The sequence below is a fragment of the Hydractinia symbiolongicarpus genome, chromosome 13 (genome assembly GCF_029227915.1).
Source record: "Hydractinia symbiolongicarpus strain clone_291-10 chromosome 13, HSymV2.1, whole genome shotgun sequence".
Classification (NCBI taxonomy): Eukaryota; Metazoa; Cnidaria; class Hydrozoa; order Anthoathecata; family Hydractiniidae; genus Hydractinia; species Hydractinia symbiolongicarpus.
In genome coordinates, this window is record NC_079887.1 from 24531125 (window position 1) to 24546658 (window position 15534).

Consider the following 15534-nt stretch of genomic DNA (forward strand, 5'->3'; position numbering starts at 1 on the left):
AGCATGTGGAGATCACTGTAAAGGTTCTGTAAATTCGTTTATTCAATATGCGCTCAGCAGGACAAGCACCAGAAAACTTAATCGAAAATTGGCCAGCACATTTAGTATCACAGAATAATGATGAGAAAGTAATGAGATTACATGTAATGTATGCGAACAAAGGTTGAATGTTGCAGCTGTTCTGTTTGTAGAATTTTCTCTTTCATTGATGAATTTGGTTACTATACCAGAAGAAATTACAGTAAGCTGTATAGTGTATGAGTTGAAAAGTGTTATTAGGAATAAGAGTTACCAATTTACTTTGCTGTTGAATTGAATCTATATTGATGATTTAAGGCGTAATCCAAATAGTTTTGCAACGTTCGCTGACGTGTGTTGCCTGGGTGTTTTTGTTGTTGTTGTTGTTGTTGTTGTTGTTGTTGTTGTTGTTGTTGTTGTTTTACCATGAGCAGCAGTTCAAATAACAGTTATGTCTTGAAGCTCATGTAGAAGCTTGTGTGAGTGGCCATCACAATAATGTGAAAGCTAGTTTTGTATCTCAGAGTACATCATGTAAAAATGGTCTAGATAGTCCAATAATGAACAAAAATAATTATTTATTCAGTTTCAAAAAATGTGAAACAACTGAGAAGAGCAAAGCGAAAAAACGTAGTTCAAAATACTTGATTTTTTTGAAATCATGGCCAGGACTATGCTTGCTGTGGGCCTGAAGATTTATCTGGATCTCAAAATAGCAAATAAAACAAAAATCATGTCAAAAAAAATCACTTCGTTTCTTTTCAAATATTGATGATTTTAAAAGTTTTGAATATTTTACCATCAACCAAGATTCCATCCGAGGCTTTGGACTTGATAGAAAAGTTTCATAGAAATATAAAAAAAATTAAAAATGGACAATGTTGTATTTGTAAGGAGGCGTGGGCAGATAATAAAGGGAATTGTTGTACAAGGTGCAAATTTAACAAAGTAAACCCAAAAAAAATCAGGGTTAAAAGCAATATGATACCTTCACCTGTGCCAGAACAGTTGACTGGTTTAACTCAGATGGAAGAAATGTTAATATCCAGGGCGTTTCCAGTGATGAATGTTTACTGCAAGCCTTTTTTTACTTTTGCTAATAATATATCCTGGATCAGGCCTTCAATTTCATCAAAAAAATGTTCTAGGCTCTTTTCACCAAGCTTATTTTAGACTTGGTGAAAGTAGTAGTATACGATGTGCCTGTAATGCACTCTATTCAATATGTTTTTCTTCAGTTAAAAAGGTTTTAGTTTGGATATCGTTTGATTTCGATTATGTATTAGAAAAAGGAGCGGAATATTTTAAAAGATTAGGTAAATCCTGTGCATTACTTGATGCCTTCTAGTGTACTAATTGAAAGAAGAAATATTGAGATTGAAAATTTATCACGTCTTTACGGATTGATGGGGCAAAAAGATATTTACGATGTCATCTTGTATCCACTAAATTTTCATTTCTACTCATTAATTTTTCATTATTGCTCACTAAATTTTCATTTCTACTCACTAAAGTTTCATTTCTACTCACTAAATTTTCATTTCTACTCACTAAATTTTCATTTTTACTCACTAAATTTTCATTTCTACCCACTAAACTTTCATTTCTACTTACTAAATTTTCATTTCCACTCACTAAATTTTCATTTCTACTCACTAAATTTTCATTTCTACGCACTAAACTTTCATTTCTACTTACTAAATTTTCATTTCTACTCACTAAATTTTCATTTCCACTCACTAAATTTTCATTTCTACTCACTAAATTTTCATTTTTACTCACTAAATTTTCATTTCTACCCAATAAACTTTCATTTCTACTTACTAAATTTTCATTTCCACTCACTAAATTTTCATTTCTACTCACTAAATATTCATTTCTACGCACTAAACTTTCATTTCTACTTACTAAATTTTCATTTCTACTCACTAAATTTTCATTTCCACTCACTAAATTTTCATTTCTACTCACTAAATTTTCATTTCTACGCACTAAACTTTCATTTCTACTCACTAAATATTCATTTCTACTCACTAAATTTTCATTTCTACGCACTAAATTTTCATTTCTACTCACTAAATATTCATTTCTACTCACTAAATTTTCATTTCTACTCACTAAATATTCATTCTACTCACTAAATATTCATTTCTACTCACTAAATTTTCATTTCTACGCACTAAGTTTTCATTTCTACTCACTAAATTGTCATTTCTACTCACTAAATTTTCATTTCTACTCACTGAATATTCATTTCTACTCACTAAATATTCATTTGTACTCACTAAATTTTCATTTCTACTCACTAAATATTCATTTCTACTCACTAAATATTCATTTCTACACTAAATTTTCATTTTTACTCACTAAATATTCATTTCTACTCACTAAATATTCATTTCTACTCACTAAATATTCATTTCTACTCACTAAATATTCATTTCTACTCACTAAATTTTCATTTCTACTCACTAAATATTCATTTCTACTCACTAAATTTTCATTTCTACTCACTAAATTTTCATTTTTACTCACTAAATATTCATTTCTACTCACTAAATTTTCAATTCTACTCACAAAATTTTTTTTTCTACTCACTAAATTTTTATTTCTACTCACTAAATTTTTATTTCGACTCCCTAAATTTTCATTTCTACTCACTAAATATTCATTTCTATTCACTAAATATTCATTTCTACTCACTAAATATTGATTTCTATTCACTAAATTTTCATTTCTACTCACTAAATTTTCATTTCTACTCATTAATTTTTCATTTTTGCTCACTAAATTTTCATTTCTACTCACTGAATATTCATTTCTACTCACTAAATTTTCATTTCTACTCACTAAATTTTCATTTCTACTCACTAAATTTTGATTTCTACTCACTAAATATTCATTTCTACTCACTAAATTTTCATTTCTACTCACTAAATATTCATTTCTACTCACTAAATTTTCATTTCTACTCACTAAATATTCATTTCTACTCACTAAATATTCATTTCTACTCACTAAATTTTCATTTCTACTCACTAAATATTCATTTCTACTCACTAAATATTCATTTCTACTCACTAAATTTTCATTTCTACTCACTAAATATTCATTTCTACTCACTAAATATTCATTTCTACTCACTAAATTTTCATTTCTACTCACTAAATATTCATTTCTACTCACTAAATTTTCATTTCTACTCACTAAATATTCATTTCTACTCACTAAATTTTCATTTCTACTCACTAAATATTCATTTCTACTCACCAAATTTTCATTTCTACTCACTAAATATTCATTTCTACTCACTAAATATTCATTTCTACTCACTAAATATTCATTTCTACTCACTAAATATTCATTTCTACGCACTAAATTTTCATTTCTACTCACTAAATATTCATTTCTACTCACTAAATTTTCATTTCTACTCACTAAATATTCATTTGTACTCACTAAATTTTCATTTCTACTCACTAAATATTCATTTCTACTCACTAAATATTCATTTCTACTCACTAAATTTTCATTTTTACTCACTAAATATTCATTTCTACTCACTAAATATTCATTTCTACTCACTAAATATTCATTTCTACTCACTAAATATTCATTTCTACTCACTAAATTTTCATTTCTACTCACTAAATATTCATTTCTACTCACTATATGTTAAGAGAAGAGCTTTCTGGAAGTGGAGCATCGTTGGGATATCACAGAGTGCATAAGAGTTTATTGTCCAAAGGTATAATTTGTCGAAGAAAAGATGTTCGGAAAACTTTGAAAACTTTGGATTCCGTAGGCGTTGAGAACCGTAAGCATAAACGATTGCACCGTCGTAGATATCGTACACTTGGGCCTAACTGTGTGGCACATAGATGGACATGATAAGTTGAAGCCTTTTGGCTTCAGTACACATGGATGCATCGAGGGATTTTCGAGGAGGTTAATTTGGTTAAAAGTTGGGTCTGGTAGCAAGCTTCCCGAAGTTATTGCTGCCCATTATTTCGAGTCTGTAGCTAATTTAGGGGGCATTCCTTGCCTAATCAAGGCTGATGACGGACCGAACATGCTTTAATCCAAACAATTCATGTTTTCTTACGTTCTAATGCTCTTTCTAATGAGGATGACAGGACCATAACGAAATCTTTTAGTATTACAAAATCTCCCAGAAATCAAGGAATTGAATCGTATTGGGTAATGTTACACTGTGACAGAATTGGATGTTGGAGACATTTTTTACAAGACATGAGCGACTTGGACATTCTTAATATATCCAATCCTGTGATTTTAGGTTGTGTGAGATATTGTTTTATGGCATTAATTCGAAAAGACTTGGATTCTATTGTTAACAATGGAATGCGCGTATTTTTTCTAGATGGTGGTGGTCCACGCGGGAGAACAAAACTGCATGTCTTTTCTTCCTCATTTATGTAAACCACATAGTTACTTACAAGCGGTTGACAAAGAGGACATTGACTAGTTTTCCAATTTAGTTGAAAATGAAGCATGCGATTTCTCTGTCGAATTTTAAGAATTTGCGGAGTTTTTTATGAGACAAGATGCACCGAGTGAACCAACAACACCCGAAGAGGCTCTTAATCTTTACGTTTACATATTGGAAAAAATTAAATCCTGAAAATCCTGAAAATGCCAGCTCATGTGAGTATTACGAAGGATATGCACAAGTTGTGTTAGATGTATTAGACTACCATACCATACAAAAAATACTACTCCAGGGACTTCAAGCAATAAGGAAACCCATATATGCAGTAGAAAAGATTTTAAAAGAAAGAAAGGCCAGCTTTCAAACAAAAAAATACCCTTGGGGTAAAAAAGAATGAGCAAAATTACCACAAATATATGGACTAACGCAGTCTGTTCAGACTAAAGAAAATATAAAGCAAAAAAGTTTTTCTTTTGCTTAAAAACTTAAAAAAAGTGCAACAAAATGTAACAGTCAAAAAGAAAGTTTCTTAAAATAAATTGTCAATCAGTTCTCAAATAATGTTCATCTCCCATGTACTGTCATTTAAAATGTCTGTGAAATCTTCTCGCAATTGACAAAAGTTGTTATAGGAAGAAGGTAATTCCAGCACAGGAGTGCGCGTATGAGCTATGGGGCGTCTCTCAAAATCAGATAAATTCGAGTTGAAAGCTACTTCTATATTTTTAACAACGATTAAATCTGCACCGGTCAAGAACTTCAATAATCTCTTCAATAGAAACATTGGAAGCCCTTTCACGTACCGTTTAAAATATTGAAATGACTCTTTCTCGCCTTCATTAATAGGATTAGCTTGAAACAAACTAATGCTTCTTTTTGTCGTTAGTTCGATTTTTTCATACAATTGTTCAACTGCCTTTGAGTTAGGAAATTTATCTTTTAGGACAATGAAAACTTCCTTCGAGCAGGAGGCCATAATATGAGGCTTTTGGATGAGCTCCTGCCTTGAAATTTCAGACAACACAGTGTCACCATTTTCTTTCTTTACTAATTTGCGACATTTGAAAACATCAATGCAGTCTTTCAAATCCTCATTATCGTCAAGATCTTTATCGGAATCTGGTGCTAATATGTTGCTAATTAAAGAACATTCGTCTGATGACACATACTTCTTAAATGACTGAATTAGTTCTTACTCTGTTACACTGCCAAACATGCAGTAATTTACAAAACAACGGCTGAGAATGGTAGAAAAATACCCAACATCTACATATCCTTGTACTATAATCATTCAAATCGCAATCCACTCGGCTTTGTACATATCGTGTCTAACGAATGGAAAACGTTCCATTTCACTAATTAATAAACTATTGGATTTTTCCTCCCACAACTGACACCACTCCCAACTCCAAGTTCTTCTTTTTCTCTTGGATCAATAAACACATACGGGATATCATCATTAACGTTGACCTAAAAATAAACAACTATACACATGAATGATACACTTCAAACATTGATAATGTTTCTAAAGTAAAGTAGGAATTATTTTCTTAATACAAGTTTTCTTTCCTTTGGAGGGTGTGCTACGTATCTCCATAGAAAATAGAACAGTTTCTTAACAATCTCAAAGTCCATGTTGTCTCCGCTGATGCTTGAAACATGAGAATATGTTGTAAAAAATTGTTGTTTTTCCTATCCAGATATTTACAAGATATTCACAAACATTAAAAAATGCTGTTAACAAACTATACCATATCTTGTTATTCATGAAATGATCAATCAAATCAGTGGCAAGTTTCATACAATGAAGTTTAAATGTATGTTTTTTTCCTTAAAAATGTCCTACTCGTAATTCCCCATTCCGGGACTGATGATAGAATGCTGTACTTCACTAGCGCAGGAATTGTGTGCAGTGGATTGGTCAATCGATGCACATAAACTTTCTTGATTTCCAGCTATATCTATAACTGCATTGTCAGGAATTGTACTGACATTGTTGTCAGGAATTGTACTGACATTGTTGTCAGGAACTGTACTGACATTGTTCAAACATTCATCTACATTTGCACTATCATTTTCCAAACTCTTAAAGAATTAGTCATTTTGAATGCATGTCAGACATTTTTCCCCATCGTAGCCGCAATTACTTCTAACGGGCACAAGCTGTTTGGAAAAAACTTTGTATGTTCAATTTCCCTAATGATTTAGCAAATTTGAGCAGACTTGAAAAAGTTTTAATGTGCAGAAGAATTCTATTTAAAAAGATCATAATAATGCCTAAAGACCAAATGCCAAAACTCAAAGACAGTATTTGCAATGTTCCAAAAGACACGGCAGATTTAGCAAGGACGCTACCTTAAGGAGCTGATAGTAAAGGCATTGTAATGTTACAATTAAAGCGCAAGATAACTTATAGAAGCCATGTCTACTTTGAAGCTATTTCCCCAGAAAAAGTTCAGGAGTACTTTAATACATGAGAATGAATAACCCTTTGTACCAAGATATAACAATTAATATAGGTCCGATACCGGCTGATATGCTATCTTTGGCTGAACCTATTAAAATACTAATTGAAATACAGTCAGAAAAAGATATTCCTAAATTGTTAGAAATATTATCAAAGACTCTGATAATCCACTGGGTCTGTGTAGAGTAGGAACGTTGGAAACTGTGCTTCTATCTAATAATCCTCAACCTGAAAAGGCAGTAATTGCAACAGGGTAAACAATGACACCTTTAACAGTTTTAAGAGAAAAAAAATGTGAGGAATTGGCTCACCCTTTTCTTTTTCCTACTGGAAAATTTGGTTACAAGGCTAACCGCAGTATTAAGTTAAGTCCAGTGAAGTATTTTAATCAACGCTTTTTAAACTATGAACAAAAAGTTGCTTCAGACTCTGAATACATTTTTTATACAGTTTCAGTCATGTTACACTTGAAATTAAACAGCCAAATAAATATAGCAATGAAAAATCATTTAACAGATGGCAAGCTATCCAGTAACTTTTCCGATACGGTAAAATTATTAATTGCAAAGGATGAAGGTGTCAATTTTATGAATACATTTAAAGGGACTCCAGCTTACTGGGAAAAATTTCTCTCTGAAGTTTTGGCTATGGTTAAGCAGCTTGGTTTGCCCACTTTCTTTACGACGTAAAGTTGTGCAGATCTAAGGTGGAATGAACTTATTTTAATAATTTCTAAACTTTAAAGCGAAAATCTTTCAGAGGGATATATCGATAAAATGATCTATTTTAAACGATGTAATTATTTGAATTTTAAACCAGTGTTGCCTGCTAGACATTTTTAATACAGAGTTGAAACATTCTTTGAAGAAATAGTGGTTAGTGGATCTCTTGACTATGATGCTATTCGTGTTGAATTCTAAGTTCGTGGAAGTCTTCATATTCATTCTTTTTATGAATTTTAAATTCCCCTACATTAAGTGAAACAAATGTTGGCGAATATGTTGCGTTTGTTAATTCTGTCATTAGGGCATATGTTCCAGATAATGATACAGATCCAGAGCTCTATGAACCGGTAAATACGTATCAACTTCATTCTCATTCTGAAGCCTGCATAATGTATAAAAATCAAAGTTGTAGATACCATGTCGCTCGTTTTTTCATGGATCCTTCTGCAAAATTCTAGAAAAGCGCAAGTTGCTACATGCCGTGGTTGAGGAATATATTGCTAAAAATTTGGATCCTCGAAAAAGAGACATCTTAAATCCATCAGATGATTATTTTTAACAAATCCCAACAATAAAAGAGATTCTTCGAGAATTAGAGATTTGTGAGCATGATTATTATGAGACACTTTCTAACTCTGACAACAGCGACTTTCAAATTCACCTAAATCGTCCACCAAATTCTTGTTTTGTTAACAATTACTTTGAATAAGGTTTGGCTTGGACAGCCAATATTGATTTGCAGCCTGTTCTTAATAATTACAAGGCTGTTACATACATGTGTGCTTATTTTTTAAAATCTGAAGATGAGACTTCTGAGGCTATGAAGCAGGTAGGAAAAGAAGCTTTCTGTTTAAATGCAGACATAAGAGATAGAGAAATGTATGTTCTAGCACAGCCCCTAAAACGCACACGCGCACGCCCACAACAAGTCCCTAACATGCGACGCTTAGCCATGGTTATTCCCTATTAGACACCAATGAGTAGGGACACATGCCTAATAATCAGCGCAATGTAGTGAGGTCATATGTAGAATAAAAGATCCAAAAATTTCTAACACAATTCCCTAATAGTCAACGTGCATACAGGGGAAATTTCCTAGTGATACTAATATTCATCATATATCAACGCATGCGCAGTAAAGGGGGGAATTCCCTGATCGCAATAAAAAGGGGAATAACTGTGTTAGTTTTGACCGTTATGAAATTTTCCGACAGTGTTAAAATTCTATATAATAAAGAGAAATGGATTCATACAATGTCAAACAATTACGAGATATCGCAAAAGGTTGTGGACTTACGGGGTATTACAAGCTACGTAAGGCCAACCTCGTCCCCAGGACCTCTTTTCGCTTTTTTGATATCGGGGATGGCGCGAAGAAGAAGGCCCTGGTCCCCGCCGGTCGGATTTGCAATATGATTGGTAGCCTCACTTTCACTAATTATGCTTAAAATTTATAAACATTCCGCGAGTGAGACGAGTCGCCCGTATCATCAAGTTATAAACAAAAATGGTAGCCCCTCTGTCTGGTTGAGTGTCTGGTGCGCACATGGGAAAAGAAACTTGGATGGAAAATAAAATAAAAAGAAGACGCAATTTTTTCATTCTGAAAATATAAAATAAAATGTTATAATTGGTTTTTCTACAGAAATGAATAGAGATATTTATGTAGCTAGCTATTTGCAAGAAAAATAATGGTTTGTTGTTGATATGTAGTTTTGCAAATATATACATCATATATATTCACTATGTGGCAAGCTCAGTACTAGCTAGCAGTAAAAATATTTTGCCAATGTAGGTGTTGTGATTAGCTAGATGATAGTATATCTATAAAATAATTAAGAGTAATATAGCGAGAAATAGTAGGTTTGTGTACTCTACAAGGTATTTTCAAATTGGTAATCCCAAAAACTTAATTCAGAATGAACAAAGAAAATAACAAGGTAAAGTATATATACTTTTTCCCTATAACTAGCTTACATTTTTTTAAAATTGAGGAAAAATTTTTTATTATATTTTTAGGTACAAACTACACCAAAGAAGTTATATGTACGAAAAGAATACGATGAATGTCATTGCAGGGTATGTGCCAAAGCCTTCCAAAAAAAGCATATGGTGAATATATTTTCAAATAAAGCAAAAGAAAAACAATTGCAACAAAAAATTATTAGAACATGTGGACTTAATATTACACAAGAGGATCTTTTAACAAAGTTAATATGTAGAAACTGTCACACGTTTATAAATAAAATGTGGGAATTTCGAAGGTCATGTCAAACTAATCAAATCGAGCTCCGACAAAAAGTTTCAATTAAGCGGCTGAACACTTTTTCACCCAGGAAAGACCAGGACAAAAAAAAGGTGTTATTGGACACTACACAATGTTTAAATCAACCAAGAAAAAGGTTACAAATGTCTGTTTCTGACAATAAATCTGAAGAAAAATCAAACAACAATATAGCAACACAGGATATTTACAACAACACATCAACAATAAATATTAAATCTGTATATAATAAAGACAGTGACAAACTTTCATCTGAACCTTTTAATATATATCAACAAAATGCCATTGAGAGAGCAATCCATACCAATCAGCCATCTGCTTTATCACATGTTATCACACAAGTACCACAAATGGATATATTACTCAAAAAGGACATAACAACTAAAATCAATAATGCTGGCAAGAAACTGTGTAAAAGGAAAGGCAACTCATCTGTATTACTTAGTAAGGATTATACGCAGTTGTCAAGCCATACAACAGATGAATTGTGGAAGGAATTAAGTGGTAATTTTCCTTTTGTTGTTGACATTTTCAATACTTTGTCAGGTAAATCATGTGATATTGCTGACTCTCCGAATGAGCTAAAAATACAGTATTGTTTTTTATATGCAATCTTGATGAAAAACAGATGGCATGAACTCAGTTCAATTCAGAGAATCAATAGTGTTTTGCTGATTGAAGGTGGATGCAGCAAACAGGTAAGGTTTAACATATATATACTTTCATACTTATCTAAAAAAAATTATAGCACATAAAATTTTCCTAAAAGTTTACAGAACAATTAAAAAAATAAAAAGGAACAAAATATCAAGAACACCAATGTCTCTTTCCAAACCAAAATAGATTTGGTGTGTCAAAAATATAAGCATCATAAGCATATATAAGAAAAAGTAAGCATATGTTAAGGCTGTGCTCAAAATACACTAGGCTTATATATAAAAAAGGTGTAATTTATCTCATGCATACATTTTGCATTTAGCTGCAAATCCGACTAAACAAGCTTGGCATTTGTTTGTCTCCTTCAAAAAAGACCAATTTGTTGGAATTAATTGGTGGGCATTTTCTTGACTCGACAATTGCAAAAATAAAAGCAGGTTGTACATTTCGGGGAACAGGCGATAACTTTGATTTAAGAATTTTGAAAGGACATATGAGAAGTGATAACGATAATGAAGATCTACACCTATTTGCCACCAATTTTCTGGAAAATCGTATCAACTTCACTAATTTTCCAAATGTTACACCAAGGGCAGATATCACAACAGTTCTTAGAAGTAAATTTACCTTAAATCAAGCAGAATGGAAAGCCTACATTAGCACAACAAAAATTCTCATCGCTCGAGTGCTTCTGCAATTCTTTCCAAAGTTCAGTATCTTTAAGCAAATTGTTCCTAGCCACATAGAACACAAGTACACAAATAAATTGAGCAAAAAACCATTCATTGTTTCAATGCCAATAATGGATGCAAATGAGAACAAATATGGTGACTGTGTGAAAATACTAAGGACATATGAGGACTGGATTGCAGAACTATATAGTAAAGCTGGCTTGTTGCAAAATTTACCCAAACGGGAACATCCACCACTGCCTGAAGAACCTGCTTCGGTTGGTCAGACACAATCACATACGTTGTTTACAGAAGGTGATGTAATGAAGGAAATGAAAATTCCATTTTCCGGAGACCAGTTAACACGTGTGCGTTTTGCAGGTGCCAAAGACTTACTGGCTGGATCACACACTCCTACAGATCGTTTTGAACATTGCTCGCCTTTTAAGCCTGTAATGTGGCATTGCAAGGCTTCTCTTCTTCAATATTCCTACCACTTATTATATCAAGGTGATTCTGTCAATCAACAAGGAACTTTGAAATGTTTTAGAGAAAAATTTAATCGAAAAAATGCAACACCCTTCAAAGTTCTTGACTCATATGATGGCAGTGAAGAATTATTTTTAAGCATGGGAAAGGCATATATTGTAACTGCTGCAATAAAATTCTTTGGTATGACTAATCTAGATGATAAACCGACTATCCATTGTTATCCCCCTAATCTGGCACATAAGTCTACAGAAGAAAAACATCAGTATTTTGATCACGTTTTAACTGAGTTTGTCGACACATACGTTCTTCAAAAATTTGTCACTAATGAAGATGACTATGTACAGAACTATGGCCTATGCACAATTTTTTTAACTCTCTTACTGATGCAGTTAAAAGACACAGCAAAAGAGGGAGATGGAGACAGAAATCTTATTAACCAAAAATTACTTTTGGTTGTCTTCAAATCATTAGGAGCTTACAGCAAATATGCTATTGAGATGTTTCTCAGCATAGCTCAGATGGAATGCTTATTAACTCCCAGACTTTCTGAGGAGTTTAAGTGGGGTTTTTTTAGCAACTGGAAAGGTGGGAAAGGAAATAATGTAGAGGACGATTTGGTACAAGAAATAATGAATAGAGTGACAAAGGGAATTGTTCAGAGAATGGGGGCAAATAAGTCAGTGAAATCTATCAGCAAAATCAGCAAGGCAGCAAATGGAATTAAAGAGATTGTAGAAAATTTTGATCAAAATGCTAAAATACATGCATCATCGACACATCATACAACGACTGACAGTATGAAGGATGAAAAAGAAATGATAAAAGATTTAATACTGCTTGATCCATTTAACTACATAAACGGACGAAAACATCACAGTTTTCCTAACATTAAAAGATCGCCCTTGCGTTATTTAAATATAGCTGATTTTCATTTATGGGTAGAAAAGCACAAACAACTAATTTCCTTTGTTTAACATATATATATATATACCCATAAGCTGACAAAATTTGGCATTTTGGCTGATTGAATTTTTTTTGTGGATGAAATTGCAGATTTCACCAACTTTGTCATGCAATGGTATATATATATTATGTTTTTACTAAACTATTTTAGGTGCATATTTGTCTATTAAAGCATATAATTCCTTAGAACACCTTTCATTCCAAATACCAAACATAGAAAGTAAGTCTGATTCACAAGAAATAAATGCTAATTCTCTCAGGATTTCATTTACAATGTTAGTGTTAATTTTACTGTGGAAAGGAAACATCACGTTTTCATCAGAATTGATATCTTCAACCGTTTTTAACAATTCTACTTTAAGCATCTCCATATCAGCCCCAACTATGTTGCGTGCTATCTTCTTATTGTCGTCAAGTGCGTTTAATTTGATATCAATTGCAGAATCAGCACCAACATTACAGTTCTTGCAACAGTTAATCTGAGTTTTACTCTTAAATCCAAAATAGTTTAGCAAAAATACTCTGAGACATCTATCCCATACACAGTATTTTTTCATTGAATCACTTATATACTTAGATGCCAAATCAGAATTGTTGACATATAAAAGTGAATCACAAGCTACACCATTTCTTCCTCCTCTTCCAATTTCTTGCACAAATGACTCTAATGTTGATGGAGGACTTATGTGAATAATATTAGATATATTTGGAGCATCAACACCCATACCTAGAGCAGTTGTAGCAAATACTACTCTAATTCGTGAATCTGACTTCTTTAACTCCTTCAATATATCCTCTTTCATTTGTGTAGTACAAGAAGCATGAAACTGTGCAAACAATCTTGCTCTAGGACAAATATTGTCACCAACATAATGATTTCTTATAACATTTTCAAATAATTTGTACCCATACCCACAATATCTTAAATGCATGTAAATTATTGTCATGGGATAGTGTTCTCTTTGCACGTTTAATTTTTTAGCCAACGGTTTGAGAATAACTTCAAATCCTTTCAAACCCAAGTTAGAGTTTGGGCGTCTTTGTATGTTTAAATACACATTTTTTCGATTTGGCGATACAGCAATGACTTTATACGTAATAAGGGCGAGCGATTTAATCAAATATTCTACAGTGTCTGGTGTAGCAGTAGCGGTTAGAGCCAATGTAACAGCATCTGGGAAAAGTGCCTTTAACGTAGACAACTCGCTAAAAATTTTTCGGAAATCCTCACCCCTATAAATCAAATAAAGCACATTAAAAGATACACATTATATATAATATATGTTATTTTATGTAGCAATATACAAAGTTTTAAATTTATGAATTTACTTGAACGGCATAGTTTTATTTATAATATATAGTATGTATGTATGTAGTTTTAAGTAGAGAGAGAAAAAATATTTTGTTTATAATAATTAAAAATACACACTGGAAGCTTGAGTTCACCATTGACAAATTCAGGGTAGGCGAATTGATTCGTGAAGTGGAGACAACATCCAAAATAAAGTTTTACATTGTCGCATAACAAACATTTTAAAATTCGTTTCTAGCATAAAAGTGTTCGCCAGCCCTGTCTTTTTTTAAAAAAAAAACACAAAAAAAAATGATTCACTGGAGTTTTTACTTACCACATGCTTACACAATGTGCTTCATCTATAACACAACTGACAACATTTTCTTGGTAAACAGAACTTTTTAGCAATTCTCGTCCTCTGACACTAAGCAGAGATTCTGGGTGAGCAAATACTAGTTTTAATTCGCCATTTTTAATTGAAATTGGTATTTCAGGCTCACCATTCTCACCACACGAAAACAATTTTTCAGGCACAACTGTTTGCTCCAAATGAAGCACCCCAGCACCAATACCTCTCACTTCTAAAACTTTCAACTGGTCCTCTATGATAGAATTAAGAGGGCACACCACCAATACTATATTTTGGACACTCTTTCTTGGCAAAAAGTCTGCCAACAAATGAAACAACAAGGATTTCCCAAATCCAGTAGGTAAAACACCAATAACATCATATCCATTTAAAAGATGCTCGAAACATTTAACTTGCTGTGGCTTTAAGATAATATTATTTATGTTATTAATTAAAAAAGTTTGTTGCAATCTACAAAATAATTGCAATATCTTGTCCATTTTGAAAAACGGAACCCTTTTAACACTTTAACTCGCCGTTCACTTTTTGAAATAATTTTAAATTCTTAGTTTTACTCCATATATGGATGTCACATATCCATATAAAGAACTGTCGACATTTAGCAAAAGTGCTGACGCTGCAGTCTACACCCAAGATTTCTGGGTGTAGAAAGCGGCCGGGTCCAGGGCCTTCTTCTTCACGCCATCCCCGATATCAAAAAAGCGAAAAGAGGTCCTGGGGACGAGGTTGACGTAAGGCTGAATTGGCTGCCCTATTGGAGGACGTACCACACAGGCCACCCAGAAGGGCTGGACACCGAAAGCCGGTCAAGCCAGTAACTATACTACCAACGCTGGAGGCCATGGATATCTCTTTAATAATAGCCGTATTTTGTCTGTCTGTCCGCGAAAGCTGCGTCCTGTTACGGAAGCACGAAATTTTGTAAATTACGCGCCGATACCAAATGCGATATATTTTTACCGACTTTGTTTTGACCGCTCGCGCGTGGAATACCATTCACAACGCCTGATTCTTTAAAGGTACTGTCCGATTAAAAATCAACTAAAATTTTGACAAAAAATTCTTATTTGGAACTAACTTTTATAAAATAATTAAATAATTATTTGTTTTCTTTCCCAACACCAACTGAACAATATCTCATTC

The 15534-nt window shown here is 32.8% G+C and overlaps 2 protein-coding genes across 2 annotated transcripts; one reads left to right on the forward strand and one right to left on the reverse strand.

Annotated features, from left to right (window-relative positions):
* The first annotated feature begins 9894 nt into the window (after positions 1-9894).
* LOC130623902 (uncharacterized) lies at positions 9895-12844 on the forward strand. Its single transcript, XM_057439447.1, has 2 exons — positions 9895-10642; positions 10924-12844. The coding sequence occupies exons 1-2, from the start codon at positions 9908-9910 to the stop codon at positions 12736-12738; spliced, it is 2550 nt and encodes an 849-aa protein (XP_057295430.1). The 5' UTR covers positions 9895-9907; the 3' UTR covers positions 12739-12844.
* On the reverse strand, positions 12702-15094 carry LOC130623903 (ATP-dependent DNA helicase RecQ-like). The gene is made up of 2 exons (XM_057439448.1): positions 14356-15094; positions 12702-13960 (listed from the first exon to the last, which is right to left on the reverse strand). Exons 1-2 carry the CDS (start codon positions 14868-14870, stop codon positions 12865-12867), a joined length of 1611 nt encoding a protein of 536 aa, XP_057295431.1. The 5' UTR covers positions 14871-15094; the 3' UTR covers positions 12702-12864.
* Positions 15095-15534: the final 440 nt, after the last annotated feature.

Coding starts and splice junctions, on each gene's coding strand:
- LOC130623902 (XM_057439447.1), top strand. CDS start 9,908: ATGTGGGAATTTCGAAGGTCATGTCAAACTAATCAAATCGAGCTCCGA. Junction 10,643..10,923: donor AAGGTGGATGCAGCAAACAG/GTAAGGTTTAAC, acceptor TTTTGCATTTAG/CTGCAAATCCGACTAAACAA.
- LOC130623903 (XM_057439448.1), bottom strand. CDS start 14,870: ATGGACAAGATATTGCAATTATTTTGTAGATTGCAACAAACTTTTTTA. Junction 13,961..14,355: donor GCACATTGTGTAAGCATGTG/GTAAGTAAAAAC, acceptor TTTGATTTATAG/GGGTGAGGATTTCCGAAAAA.